Source organism: Nematostella vectensis, chromosome 4 (assembly GCF_932526225.1).
Source record: "Nematostella vectensis chromosome 4, jaNemVect1.1, whole genome shotgun sequence".
NCBI lineage: Eukaryota > Metazoa > Cnidaria > Anthozoa > Actiniaria > Edwardsiidae > Nematostella > Nematostella vectensis.
The window spans coordinates 8,816,000-8,828,852 of record NC_064037.1 but is presented as its reverse complement, the minus strand read 5'-3'; the positions used below and the strand labels follow the sequence as shown (position 1 = coordinate 8,828,852).

The following is a 12,853-nucleotide window of genomic DNA, read 5'->3' as shown; positions in this document are numbered from 1 at the left end:
AAGGTCATGAAACATCGAGTACAACAATTTTTAACATTTAATTCAATATGATGAACCCCCCCCCACCAAAAAAAAAATAAATAAAATAATCTATAGATATTCAGCGGCGTAGCCACAGGGGGGGCTCCAAAGGCCTTTTTCAAGGAATTATTTCCTATGTTTTAAGTAATGTCTCATACATTGACTGTATTTTTGGCTGCTAGAAGGGGGGGGGGGGGGGGGGGGTTGGCCACCCCACTGCCTTCGCCCCTGTTTCATTTATCCTCTCCGCTCTAAAAAAAACAAATACTTCTTACGGATAACTAATAATCCCATTTGACATTGCTATTATATGCTAAACTGTACATGATTCTTTATTGTCATCATAGACAGGCTTTACCTATAAAGGGGATCCTTTTCTTTCCCGTGTTTCCTCATAGCTCCCAATGTTTTCATTAAACTGGACCTCCCACCCCTTGCCCACCACCGATTGGTTAGTCTACAGCATCAGTGTGATAACGACTCTACCGTCGCCTTCGTTAGTGCCCGCGATGTTTTTCTGGTCAGCGCCGTTGTTATAGGAACCGCCACCTCCTGCTACTCCGCCCTCCGACGAAAGGGTTGACCCCCCTGAACTTGCTAAGCCTCCCCCGGAATACCCACCACCTCCCCCTGGTCTGCTCGCCACTGTAGCCCCACCCCCTCCGAAACCACCTTCACTGGTACCGGACCCCCCCGAACCACCGTTCACGAAACTTGACGGTGGTGTTGCAAAATGTACAATTCCGTTACCATAGAAACCAGAGCCGGTACAGTATGGCTGTACCACTATCAATGGGCAAGGGGGGTTAATAGTAGCACATATCCTCCCCCCTTGACCATCAATACCTCCATGATGACTCCCATTTGTAGTTGCTTGTCCCGGGTCACCATCCCCCCCTGAGGCTGTAGATACTCCCCCTCCCCCACCCCCTCCGGCTACGAGAAGTGGGGTGTTATCCGCTAGTGTGACAAATGTTCCTCCGCCGCCAGACCCAGGCAGATCCCCAGAAAATCCAGAGACCATCTTTCCACGTTGCCCAACAAGTATTCTCAGTTCCAAGCCACCTTGCAAAGAAAACACCCCTTTGATCTGCGCACCCCTGCCGCCACGAGTCCAACCCGAACATGATGAACACGTACCATTTCTACCGGAAGCGCCGAAAGCTTCGATGACGTACTTTCCTGTTTCCGGTGTTTTCCATATTTGGATGCCATTATGCAAGCGAACCAGGCCATTTAGGTGTGTCGCTTTGTATCCGTCCGTGGACGTCGGCCCACTAGCCCCAGTTTCACCGAGGGTGGTAAATGTGAATATTCGAACCTTTAAGTTGACCCACCATGCCACAACACAGCCTTCCCGCCACTGAAATAAATCCTTCTTGTTGTTTTCCACGACGGAGATGTCCAGCAATTCGCATCTGCTGTCGTGGTTGCAATAGTTTATTGAACGGCAATTTTGCTTGGTGAGGCATTTCTGCACGCATTGCATGAGTTCGCTGGTCATAGAGACCTGGAAAGACCTGGACGACAGGTAATGATTCTGTTTGGTTTCCAGGAAGGAGTATCTTTGGTCTTCCGTGTGGAATATTGAAGCACCCAGATGGAGGATGATAGTGACAAAGAGTATACAAAAAGTGAAGATTTTCTTCATCTTTACCACCACTTGTGCCCTGAGTGGTGATCATATAAACACTTTTAGCATATAAATCATGAGAGGAAATGCACTGTGAAGTTAACAAGATAGCAGAGTGGACTTGTATATAGTGGACTTAGTCGTATATCTTTAAAGACACTTACCGGGCAAGAAAAATGTCTTGTCAAGCACAAAATTGAGGTCTCATCAAGAACAAATAGTACACATTCGAATTGTAAATTTAAATAAAAAATTCGAAATCAAATATTACATGATTAAGATGAGGCATTCATGCATATTTTAAAATATCTTAACTTTTAAAACTTCCTTGCTCCTTGTAATTGAACTGTGTCACTTTTTATTACAGTAGGCATCAAACGCTAGATCCATCCATTTAATATTCACGTTCTTTTAATGACCCATATCTAATTAAACCCAATTGCACGCCTATATATAATGTTCCGTTTTATTTATTTCATTTGAGTTTTCATTTAAAGGTGCTCACACCTGCTGACTTTCTACTGACAACCGATTTGTGTATTGGATCGGTTGCCAGGCAGCATGAAACAACCCGAAACTATGAAGGTTAGATAACAACCACTACCAGCTACATCAAAAACGTTTATTTAAGACATAGTCAACCAACTGGCAGCTTTCTTGTAAAACAAAACCTAGAATCCCATATTAAAATTCTAACTCGAGTTTTATAAGGTTTATTTCGCCCACTTGTCAACTGTTAAATGTTTCTATCCTGTTTTGTAATATTTTCCGAAAGGATCCATGTCGCAAAGAAGAAAAAAAATCTATAATTAAAACTGTAAAATAGAAGGCCCGCTACTACCCCCAGTTTACCAGGTCGACTTTCTACTGGAGCTAATTGATGAACTGTTTTATTTTCAAAACCATCACGTAGAGGCAGTTCACAAAACTCAGTCATGAGTCGTGAGAAAAAAAAATGTGTCACTCTACCCAAGTACAAAGATTACCAAAAAACTCTTTAGATGAAGAAGAATGACTTCTTAAAGATAACATTATGATTATATGTCAAGGGTATATCATAAAATGGACAAAAAAAAAACAGACAAAGTGGTGAGAAAAAAGCTTGACTAACAATATGATAAATATGATAAACGTTCTTGCACACAAAATTTTCTAAAAATTAAGCACGATAAAGAAATTATTGTCAGCAGTTTTAATCAGCAAGACGAAAATTGTTAATACTTTAATTCAAGACACCAAGATTAATCATTTTCGGCAATATTTTTTTCACCAGCCTGGCCATCGATAATATGCTTTCGATTGTTTTTCCTTTAAGGTATCACATGTAGACGGGAGTCCGAGAAGCAATCAAACACTGCGTGAAACAGTAAAACCTATGCCCCCCAGGATCAATATTCGAGTAGTGTTACAGTAAATGTTGAAAAATTCGCGGGTCTTGGGGTCCAAGGGTTAAATATATATATACACTGGTAAATTAGTAATATTTTGGGGGATCAAAAAACCTCGGGGTCCAAGACCTGACCGCGAATTTTCAGTGTTCGCGAATTTCTCAACATTTACTGTAGTTGTAGTTTAACTTTTTTGGGGTGTTTACCTTTTTCTGACAGTCCTTTGGGACTGGATGCACCTGCCTCTTATTCCCTATGTGTTTAATTCCTTCTTTTTCTTTCTTTTTCACTTTTTCTGTTTCCAAAAGGAAAAACTCTCCCCGGATTAATCAAAGGATATCTAGAAATTATCTACTTTGTGCAACAAAAAATATATGGAGAGGTACTCAAAGTGAAATGATAAAAACTGAAAAACTTTAAAAGAAATAAATTATAACTGGAAATAAATCGATAGTAGATCTCTATTAGTTCACACCTTAATAACCCGGCGTAAAGTAGATAAAGTATAATCTTATCCGTGTTATACTGACCCTACCTTTATTCGGCACTGCGCGAATACTGTTCCCCTGGCAAACAGACATCCTCAGCATAATCCTTGAGACGAAGAGAGCAAAGACAGTGTGTCGGGAAACCTTTACAGATCTCTTTTACTCTGTGTAAACATAGCTGTATGATTCTTTGTCTCTTTCCGCTTTCAAATAAGACAATCGTCCAATCGGCTTAGACTCATCACACTCAGTCAACATTGTGTCGTCCGGCGGAGCTAAGCTTGGTGTTGTTTAACTACCATGTTACCTTTGAGTAAATTCAAAATGGATCGAATTTCAAATAATATATGTATAAATAACATTTGTTGTATCCATGAATTAGATGTAGATATCATAATATGTAAAAAATGTGTGAAATTAATCAGCAGATGATCAAAACAGGTACAACACTTAATTTCATCATGATAGATATCATTTCCATTACAACCTATTTGTTTTAGTGAGCCTAAAAAGCTGTCTATGTTGTTGAATTACTAGGCTAGTAGAACAAATAATCAAGAAAATGTGTTTTTGTAAAAAAAAAAAGAATCATTCTAAGTTTTTTAGAGTAAAAAGGGGAAAATAAGCCGCAAAATTGGATGAGAGGAAAAACAACGGTAATCTCGAAGTCTAATATTCGTATAAAACTAACTGTAAATTATGGATTTAGCGTGCAGGCGTGATGTTGGTTTTTTTGATGATACTGCTTTTTAGTGCACGTCAGTAAAACAAGTAAAGTCAAGTCAGTTTTACAAATTGTTTATTTGGTGTTGGTGGCTGAGGGTGTGATGTTGATGATGGCCGTGATCATGACAGGGTAGTGAGGTGATATGATGGAGGTAAAGGTGACGACTCTTGGTGATGATTATAAGGATGGCGATGACGATGACTTTGATGTCTTTGTCTTTGTAATCTTTGTTTATCGAGGGTAGCATATTTAACCGAATATACAGTTTTCTAACATATGGCCCTCGGTTAGTAAGCACTGTCACTGGGGGTGGTCACTGCCAGAGGGTTTATTGCGTCCCCAGTGGTTCTTTTACGTCCCTTCGGTTCAGGTTAGTGTAGTGCAGCTTGAAGAGACGGGACCTCCGGTTTAGTGTCCTTATCCGAGAAGACTGGAAACACGGGAGAACAACTTCAACTCACTTGTGACAAATTCGATTCAAGGCAGGAACCCGGAAAAAAGACCCATAGTTTGAGCCAAGATTCGAACCTGGGCCACAGCAATGAGAGGCCGACGCGCTAACACACTAGGCCACGCGTGGACGATGATATTGTTAGTGGCAGGTTACTTTGTTGAATATGGTGATGGTTGTAATTAGGCTATGGTTGTCGTTGGTGATGATATTGTCTACGACATACTTCAGTTTCTTGTTGACTTTTTCTGACCATTTTAATCAATGTCTAAAGCATTATAAAGTTAAATTCGTATAAGGCAGATAATTTAATGGCTATACCATGAATCTTGACAAGCTGGTTGAGCAAGCAAAATGAGCATTTGAAAAATACTTTCTCTGTGTTGCCCTATTTTGGCTTTGGTAATAACTCGGACTCATTATCGCTTGAGCTATTTTGATTTCACCTACACTGAAAATATTTTTTTGTGGAACTTTAAACGTCTATTATGTTGAAATGGGTTCCCTGTGGTTTGTCTTGTGTTATTTTAGCGTTCCTCTTTTAGCGTTGCCTGAATACTGATGAGCGTTGTCACGCAATCTTGTTAGCAACAAGTTGCACTTCGCCGTGTTCGCGAGTGCTTGATTTTAGGAGAAAATCCACAAATTAGAGATTACCATGCCTCTTTAAGACAAAGGACGACAATAACATCGAGTACTAATCTCATTCGAACTCGTGATGTCTGGTATAAAGCGATCTGGAATACCCGTTCTAGGGGCAAAATCTAGCATTCCAACAGTCAAAAAGCAAAGAGAACAATCTACTACAAGAAACACGAAAACTACTGCTAAATCTGGCATTCCTTCGCCTGGAAATAGTATTAAGAAGAGTCCTATCCCTACACAACGAATAGGCAGCATTGCTTCGTCGGTAAGTGATCAAAACTCGAGCTACTTTTATCTAATAAATACGGTATTAGAGCCATTACTCATTAACACTTGTAAATAAGCTGTTGGCATCATGATATGTGAAGCTGTCACCGGCCGTCGAGCTATTTGCATTGGTATAGTAATAAGTAAAATTATTTGAGGTGCATTTGTATGTTAAGAATATACTGAGTTGAAAGAAAAGTAAGATAAAAGTCTCCTTATGCCAAAATCACCGATTTATTTGGAGCTTAATATAATATTTACAACAACACTTCTGGCCCCATGCATTGCATATTAGTGACTACATTTTTTGATGCTGAATGAAAGTTGTCAAATAGTGGCTTCTTCGGCTTTTTGGAGGGTAAACAACATCTAGATTCCCATATATGTTTCCCTCATGGGAAAGATAACAACAGTAGTGAGTTTTCCTATATGTGAATTGTACTTAATTCTATGTACTGAGGAGGCATTATTAAGGTTGTTTTTAATTACCAATATTTATAAGAAAATAAAATTGTCCCCCCCCAATAAAAAAGTTACCCCCCTGCCTAGACCACTGGCCCCTATATGACATTATACACAATTGATCCCTTAGTTTGAGCCATGTTTGTGTGATAACAAACATTTTCTTATTGATTAAAAAGGAGGATGAGATAGCGAGGTTGCAACAGCAGATTGCAGAGAGAGATGAAGCTCTTCGTGAGATGAGTATTAAATTTGCTAAAAAGTCTGAAGAGTGTAGTGATCTGCTGGATGAGAGAGATGCAGTTAGAAGACGAAACTCTATGGATTTACAGCAGGTAAGTGATCACAATAAAAAGCATAATGCAGAGGGGAGCCTTTGGAACCCCTTGAAACCTTTGAAACACCAAAAAGCTGGTCATCTTTCATTGAAAAATCGTTTAATATAATGCCTTTTTCATTTGATATTTGTGACTGTGGACCCCATCCCCCAGCAAATACTGGCTACACCCAAGGGGGGGGGGGGGGGGACTCTCCAGAAAAGTAGACAGGGTGATCATCCAGTCTTTTCGAGTATAACATTTTGACCAACTGCCAATTGGTCGATTTTGCTGTAATGAGTAATGTAATGAGCCATGGATATCCTTCAAAGGAATCTTTTATTAGTATGCTGAATTTATGTTTAATAAATTTTCCTTTGAGAAAAAAATACTGAAATAATCAAAGTATTGTGCACTGTCCCCTTTTTGATATTCCATCTCTCAGTGAGTGATACAACTAAAAAGACTTAGTTTACCTCTGTAGAAAAAGAAACTATTGGGTTTGTGTAGGCAATATGAGAAAACAAAAAGTACCAACACAGGTTTAAAGTTTAATTTTTGACTTCCTGGCTCCAACAAAAGGCTAATACTTGAAGCTTCACTGAAACTAAAGTGATTTTTTTTCAGGTGGTCAACATTTTGTGAAGTACATAGTTGGGTGTTAATAATGCTTTTAAGGGGCAAAATAAGCAAAAACATGTGAAATCTGTATCAAACTCATGTTTAATGCATTAATGATTAAGTTTTTAGTGCTGTCTTACCCATAATATTGCTTATAAATAATAAGAGGAAAAAAACGCCCACACGTCTTATTTTCAACAAATTACCTGTAGCTTTTTAGTTATAATGATAAGGTTATACAGTAAAATATCTACAAAACAAGTAATCCAGCTACATCTTACGGTTAATCAGAAATGTTATGATCTAATGTTAGTACAATAATTCTCACTTATTACCAGGTCACAAAGGATTACGACGAACTCCAACAAAAACTGAAAGACCAACAGAAATACATCGCAGATATGGAGGCCGGTCATGCCCAGGAGAAAGAGGGTCTACAGCTTGAGCTCGATATCATGAAAGGCGAGCATGAGATGGAAATCACGATGCTTAAAAAGGAGATCCAAGCAGAGCGCGTTAGACTAGAGCAAAGAAAGGCAAAGCTGGATGTCGCAGACGATGCTAGTGATACATCGTCGCGCGGTCCGTACCCCGCAGTGGAAGCTATACAAGAGCAGATGTCAAGCCTTCAGGCCAATTACGAGGAAGAGATTCAAACTGTTAAGGAGCAGCTACAAGAGCAAATGCTGAGAGCGAACGAAGCCGTAGAAAAATATGAACAACAGGAGTATCAGTTTCACGAAAACTTGAATGAATTGAAGAATACTTTTGCACAAGAACAGGAGATGATGAGAGAGGAGCATCAGCGGGAAATGTCGACATTGAGAGTGAGTTATGAGGAAAGGCTGAAACTCCAGGAAGAGCGTCATCACTTAGACCAAGACATGAGTAGTCCAAGGAGCACCGACAGCGCGGTTAAAGCCTTGAAAGAGGAGAACGAGGCGTATATAGAAGCCCTGAAGGAACAATATAGTCATGATCTTGAGGACTTGAAGCAAGAGTTGAGTGCTAAAGATGAGGAGATTCTACAAAAGGAGGCGCAGATGGAAGATGATTTGTTACTCATGCGGAACGAGTATGAATCGCAGGTAAGTGCGCTCCGGGCTGAGATCGAGCGTACAAAGGAATCAGGCAATGCAGCGCTCAAGGATGCCATGGAAGAGTTGCAGAAATACAAAGCTGAAGTAACGGAGAAAGGCGACTTAGAGGAAATCAGGGCCCAACACATGAAGGAAATTGAAGAGATGCAAGTATTACAGTGTAAAGAGATCGAAGATATCAAAGCCACCGCTCAAAGCAGAGATAGTGGGGACGGGTCCGTTGCAAGAAAAGAAAGTTTAGAAAATGTAGCTCAACTAAAGCAACAGTTACAAGCTTATGAGCATGAGATACGCAACCTTAAGGCCGAGCTCAAGAACCAGAAGCATGGGTTTACCGAGTGTAAGCAGTCACTGGAAAGCGCGATCACTGTGTTGGAGGGAAGAATAAAAGAAAGAGAGGAACAAGTACGCAATGAGCTGCACGAAGAGCACCAGTACCTTATGGAAAACCTGAAAAAGGAACACTTCGAAGAGGTAGAGAATTTGAAGCACGAACACGCAGCGGAGCTCGACCATCTTCACGAAACGCTAGAAAGTGTTCAGATGGAGAACGGAGAGCTTCAGACGGAGTTTGATCTTGTTGTAAGTGACTTGAACTCTGAGCTGGAAAATAATAAACTAAAGGCTCGAGTTGATCGACGCAGAGGGTCTGGAATACTCAAGGAACAAATAGATAAACTCAAAGACACCAATGTTGAATATGTACATAATCTACAAGATGAGATAGAACGATATAAATCAAAGATAAATGATTTAGAAAAAGAACTCGAATTAAAAACTAGTGAAAAGCAAAATGTGGATTACCACGAGAAAATTGCTGAGCTGGAAAAGCTTGTTCAGAGTCTTGACGCTCGTCCGAATAACACGAAAGAACTGGAGGAATATAAGGCAGAATGTGAAATCCTCCAGGATGAGGTTGCGCAGTATCGCCGTCTGAGCGACGAGGATCGGCATAGACTTGATGAGTATAAAGCTTTCGCTAAGCAACTACAAGACAATTTGGATAAGATATCCTTGGAGAAGTTACAACAGTCCCAAGAGCATAGCAAGAAAATATCTGATCTTGTTAAACAGCTACATTCGTTCAATAAAGAAAAAGAAAAGGAGAGAAAGAAGTGGAAAGATGAACTCACAGCTCGTGAAAAAGAAATAACGGAAATTAAAAAGATGAACGAAACATTAACACAGCAGGAAAATGATAACAAGAAAAAGATAAATAACCTCGATGGCCTTATTGGTACGTTAAACGAAGATAAGAAACGGTTAGAGTTAGAGAATCAAAAGTTGCGCGTTGATGTCGAGGAGGCCTGGAATGCGCAAAGACAAGAGAGTGAGAGCTTAGCAGCAGACAGTTTTGTCGTCTCAGAGGAAAATACAGACCTGATTCGTGACGATGCTCCGTTGAACACGGAACAGCTCAGGTACGATCAGGGTATGAAGGGAGTCGTCGAGGAACTGGAGAACAAACTCTCAAAGTTGCAGGAGAAATTGGAGCAGTCAAATCAACAGCTCGCTGCAAAGAGCAAGAGGATTGAATCTTTGAATGCGGAGATGGGTGTATTGAGAGAGAACCTGGAGGACGAAAGAACTGTCGTGCAGAATCTAGAGGATAGAATTGGAGGATTGATTCAGAAACATGACGTCGAGATAAATCAGCTGAAAGAGAAGGCCAAAGAGCACCAGGCTTCAACCGATGAAGATGCATCGGCGATTACCAGTAAGCTCAGACACGATCTAGAGGAATCGTTGCGCACGAACAGTAAAAAGACTGAAGAGGTTTTGGAACTTCAAGAAAAACTGGAACTTATTCAGCAGGAGTTTCATCGTAGGAAGAGTTTGCTTTTAAAAGAACAAAGCAAAAGCTCCGAGTTAGAAAAGAAAGTGTTGGAACTCGAAAACCAGTTAAACTTTAAAATAAAAGAGTTAGAGGTGTTTGAACTGGAGCAAATAGAGCACGAGGCAAGCTCTGTAGCGGAGGAATTGAAGAAGACTTCATTAATTGAGCAAAGCATAGATAAGTTAGAAAGAGATCTTCGACTGAAGGATGAAGAGCTGGCAAAAGTTACGCAAAATAGGGTTGCCTTCGAGGCTAACAGCCTTGCCCAACAGTTGAAAGAAAAACAAGCTTACGAAGTGCGAATAGAAACACTAGAAAATAACTTATTGTCTAAAACAGCTGAGATGGATAACCTTCTATCAAAGATTGATACAGAGCGTTCGGAGCATACAAGGAAAGTTGCTGAGCTTGATTCACTTGTCGTGCAGCTAAAACGAGACGACTCAGAAGGAAAACAGATACAAGAACTTGTCAACGAAATGCAGACTAGCAAAGCAGAGGTAGAAGCTCTTAACTCAACTCTGGCTTCGGAGAGAATTGAACACTCAAAACTGTCTAAAAATTTTGAGAAAGAAAAAGGCAGGATGGAAGCAGAAGTTAAGAGCTTGACAGAAATGATCGAGAAGGAGAGGAATGGGCACGCCCAAAAAAGGGGACAACTTGAACGAGAGATTGACAAAGGGCGGGCAGAGATCAAAGAACTTGGTTCACTTCTAGAAACAGAGCAGTCAAGCCACGAGAAAACCATCAAAGACACTCAAAAGCATTTATCGAGAATGGACCGTGCAGACAAAGAGAATTCTGAATTAAAACAAGAGCTGGCCCTACTAAAAACCAAGCTGAAAAAAGTCAAGGAGGAACTCGCACGACAGAGAGAGCAAAACACTGATCTGTTGTCAAGAAGTCAGAAAATGATGGTAGATGAGTTGGAAGTGCAAAAACTAAACAATTCACTTACTGAGGCGGAGATCCACAAGGGTAAGCTATTAGGGGAAGTTGAGAGCACGAGACAAGAGCATCAAAAGATGCAAGAGAAGTACAGCAAGGTGAAAGATAAGCTGTTGTCGACCAAGCAGAAATGGCGCGAGGATCACCAAAAGTTAGAAAGCTTATTGACAAGCCCTCGGGTGGATATGGGGTTACAGACGAGTATAATAGATACCAGCGTGGTGGATGAGGTTAGCAGCCAGTTGTCCATGTCGCGCCAAAGGAACGAAAAGCTGGAGGAGGAGCTAAAAGACACAAAGGAGGACGTGCAGCGTAGAAGAAGTGATATGTCAGCGTTAAAACGGGCCAATGACGTTCTTATCAAACAAAACCAGACTCTGTACCTAGAAACGGAGAGCCTGAAAGCTACCATCAACGAACTCTCAGAGAAGTCGGCCCAGCTTCGCGAAGTTTCGATTCATCTTACAAAAGAGAACGAGAAGTTGACTACAGAGAACGATGACATCAAAACGCGGCTTGAGCACACGGAGAAAGAGCTGAGGAAAACTGAAGGCGAAAGGTCATCAGTTTATGCTCTGAACGAGAGCTCCAGGTCTGAACTTGAAGAGTTTAAAAACATGAACAATAACTTCAAAGACGAGAACGATCGTTTAAAGAATCAGAATGATTTCCTTTTATCACAAGGTAAGAGACTGCAAGCACGAGTGGATGAGCTGGAACAAGAGCTTGGAAAAGTCAAGTCCTTGTTAGTTGAGAAACAGTTAAAAAAAGAGATAGTCGTCGAGAGCATAAGCAAAACATCAGATATCAACTTGGAGTCATTTCCCAACAATGACATACAACCGCTTAATGAGAGTTTAATGATGCAGCAGAATGTGAAGCAAATGCAGGAATTACTCAACATCAAAGACATGGAGCTGCGGAGGGCACAAGAGGAGAAGCAAGCGCTAGTCGATGGATTTTCTCAGGAGAAAAATGAACTTGCATCACAACTTCAAACACTGAAGAATCCAATAGAAAGCAGCACGCCACGCGGTGGGAAGGGCTACGTTGGTATCAAGAGCTATCAGGTGCGTAATTGACTCTTTTAAAAACTCTGGTATTACTTCTACACTCTCAGTAAAAAAAGACGTGAAAAATAGATGTCGTGAAAGTAAATGGAGGCAAAACCTTCGGGATTGGTGAAGAACGGAATCCGCGATATTCAGGCGCGTACATCAATGCCAAAAGTAGGTAATTTTTTGTAAAGGATTGTAAATGCCCTTTTTCATTATTCGTAGTGGTTACTATAAAGTTATTTTTGTAGAGGTTGCTTTAGCAATTACTTTTTGTTACCCACCAGGTGATTGAGTGGGATCGCCAGCACAATCCCACTCCGCCAGCCGAGGTGATAGCACCCGTCACCTCTCCGGATGTGTCGGTCGCGCGTGATCCTATACAGGGCCTTCAAGTCGCGAAGGCAAAAGAACTGGACTTTGACACTAGCGACTACCTGGGCTCCGCCTATTGGGAAGCGATGAGCTTTCTTAAAACTATGGCACCAGACAAGTGAATTATTTGATGCGTGTAATAGAAAATTGAACTACTGTAAAAAAAAATGTAAAAATAATAATATAGCTCCACCGGGGCTTGATAAATCTTATTTTTTGTGATGTGATCCATACTCTGTGGTCAGTAAGGGAACTTTTAAGCCTTTTCAAAAACATGTTGCTGTTAAAAAAACTGTTTAAAAGTTATTGTTTGTGTACCCTAAGCCCCTATATTATTTTCATAATAAAATAATGCATACATACGTTGTCAGTTTAGATATTTCTGTGTCTACTTTAGGTACTACCTAGCCTGCGTTCGTGTTAACGGCTAAAATCAACCCCTTATTCCAAAATCTAGAAACGACAACACGAGCTCGCTGCTAAAGCTATACCCTCCTTCGCAGAGCTTTCTGTGTCCG

At 40.6% G+C, this 12,853-nt stretch overlaps 2 protein-coding genes across 3 annotated transcripts; one reads left to right on the top strand and one right to left on the bottom strand.

Annotated features, from left to right (window-relative positions):
* Window positions 1-19: 19 nt before the first annotated feature.
* On the bottom strand, window positions 20-3,721 carry LOC5506589 (loricrin). Of its 2 annotated transcripts, none has more exons than XM_001627240.3 (2): window positions 3,578-3,721; window positions 20-1,691 (listed from the first exon to the last, which is right to left on the bottom strand). In XM_001627240.3, exon 2 carries the CDS (start codon window positions 1,670-1,672, stop codon window positions 479-481), a length of 1,194 nt encoding a protein of 397 aa, XP_001627290.2. In that variant the 5' UTR covers window positions 1,673-1,691; window positions 3,578-3,721; the 3' UTR covers window positions 20-478. The 2 variants fall into 2 exon arrangements, with proteins under 2 accessions (XP_001627290.2, XP_048583065.1); XM_048727108.1 differs by lacking the exon at window positions 3,578-3,721 and adding an exon at window positions 1,819-1,888.
* Window positions 3,722-5,267: 1,546 nt separating this feature from the next.
* Window positions 5,268-12,697, top strand: LOC116614226 (myosin-9). Its single transcript, XM_032374981.2, has 4 exons — window positions 5,268-5,618; window positions 6,262-6,417; window positions 7,359-11,975; window positions 12,248-12,697. Exons 1-4 carry the CDS (start codon window positions 5,427-5,429, stop codon window positions 12,455-12,457), a joined length of 5,175 nt encoding a protein of 1,724 aa, XP_032230872.1. The 5' UTR covers window positions 5,268-5,426; the 3' UTR covers window positions 12,458-12,697.
* Window positions 12,698-12,853: the final 156 nt, after the last annotated feature.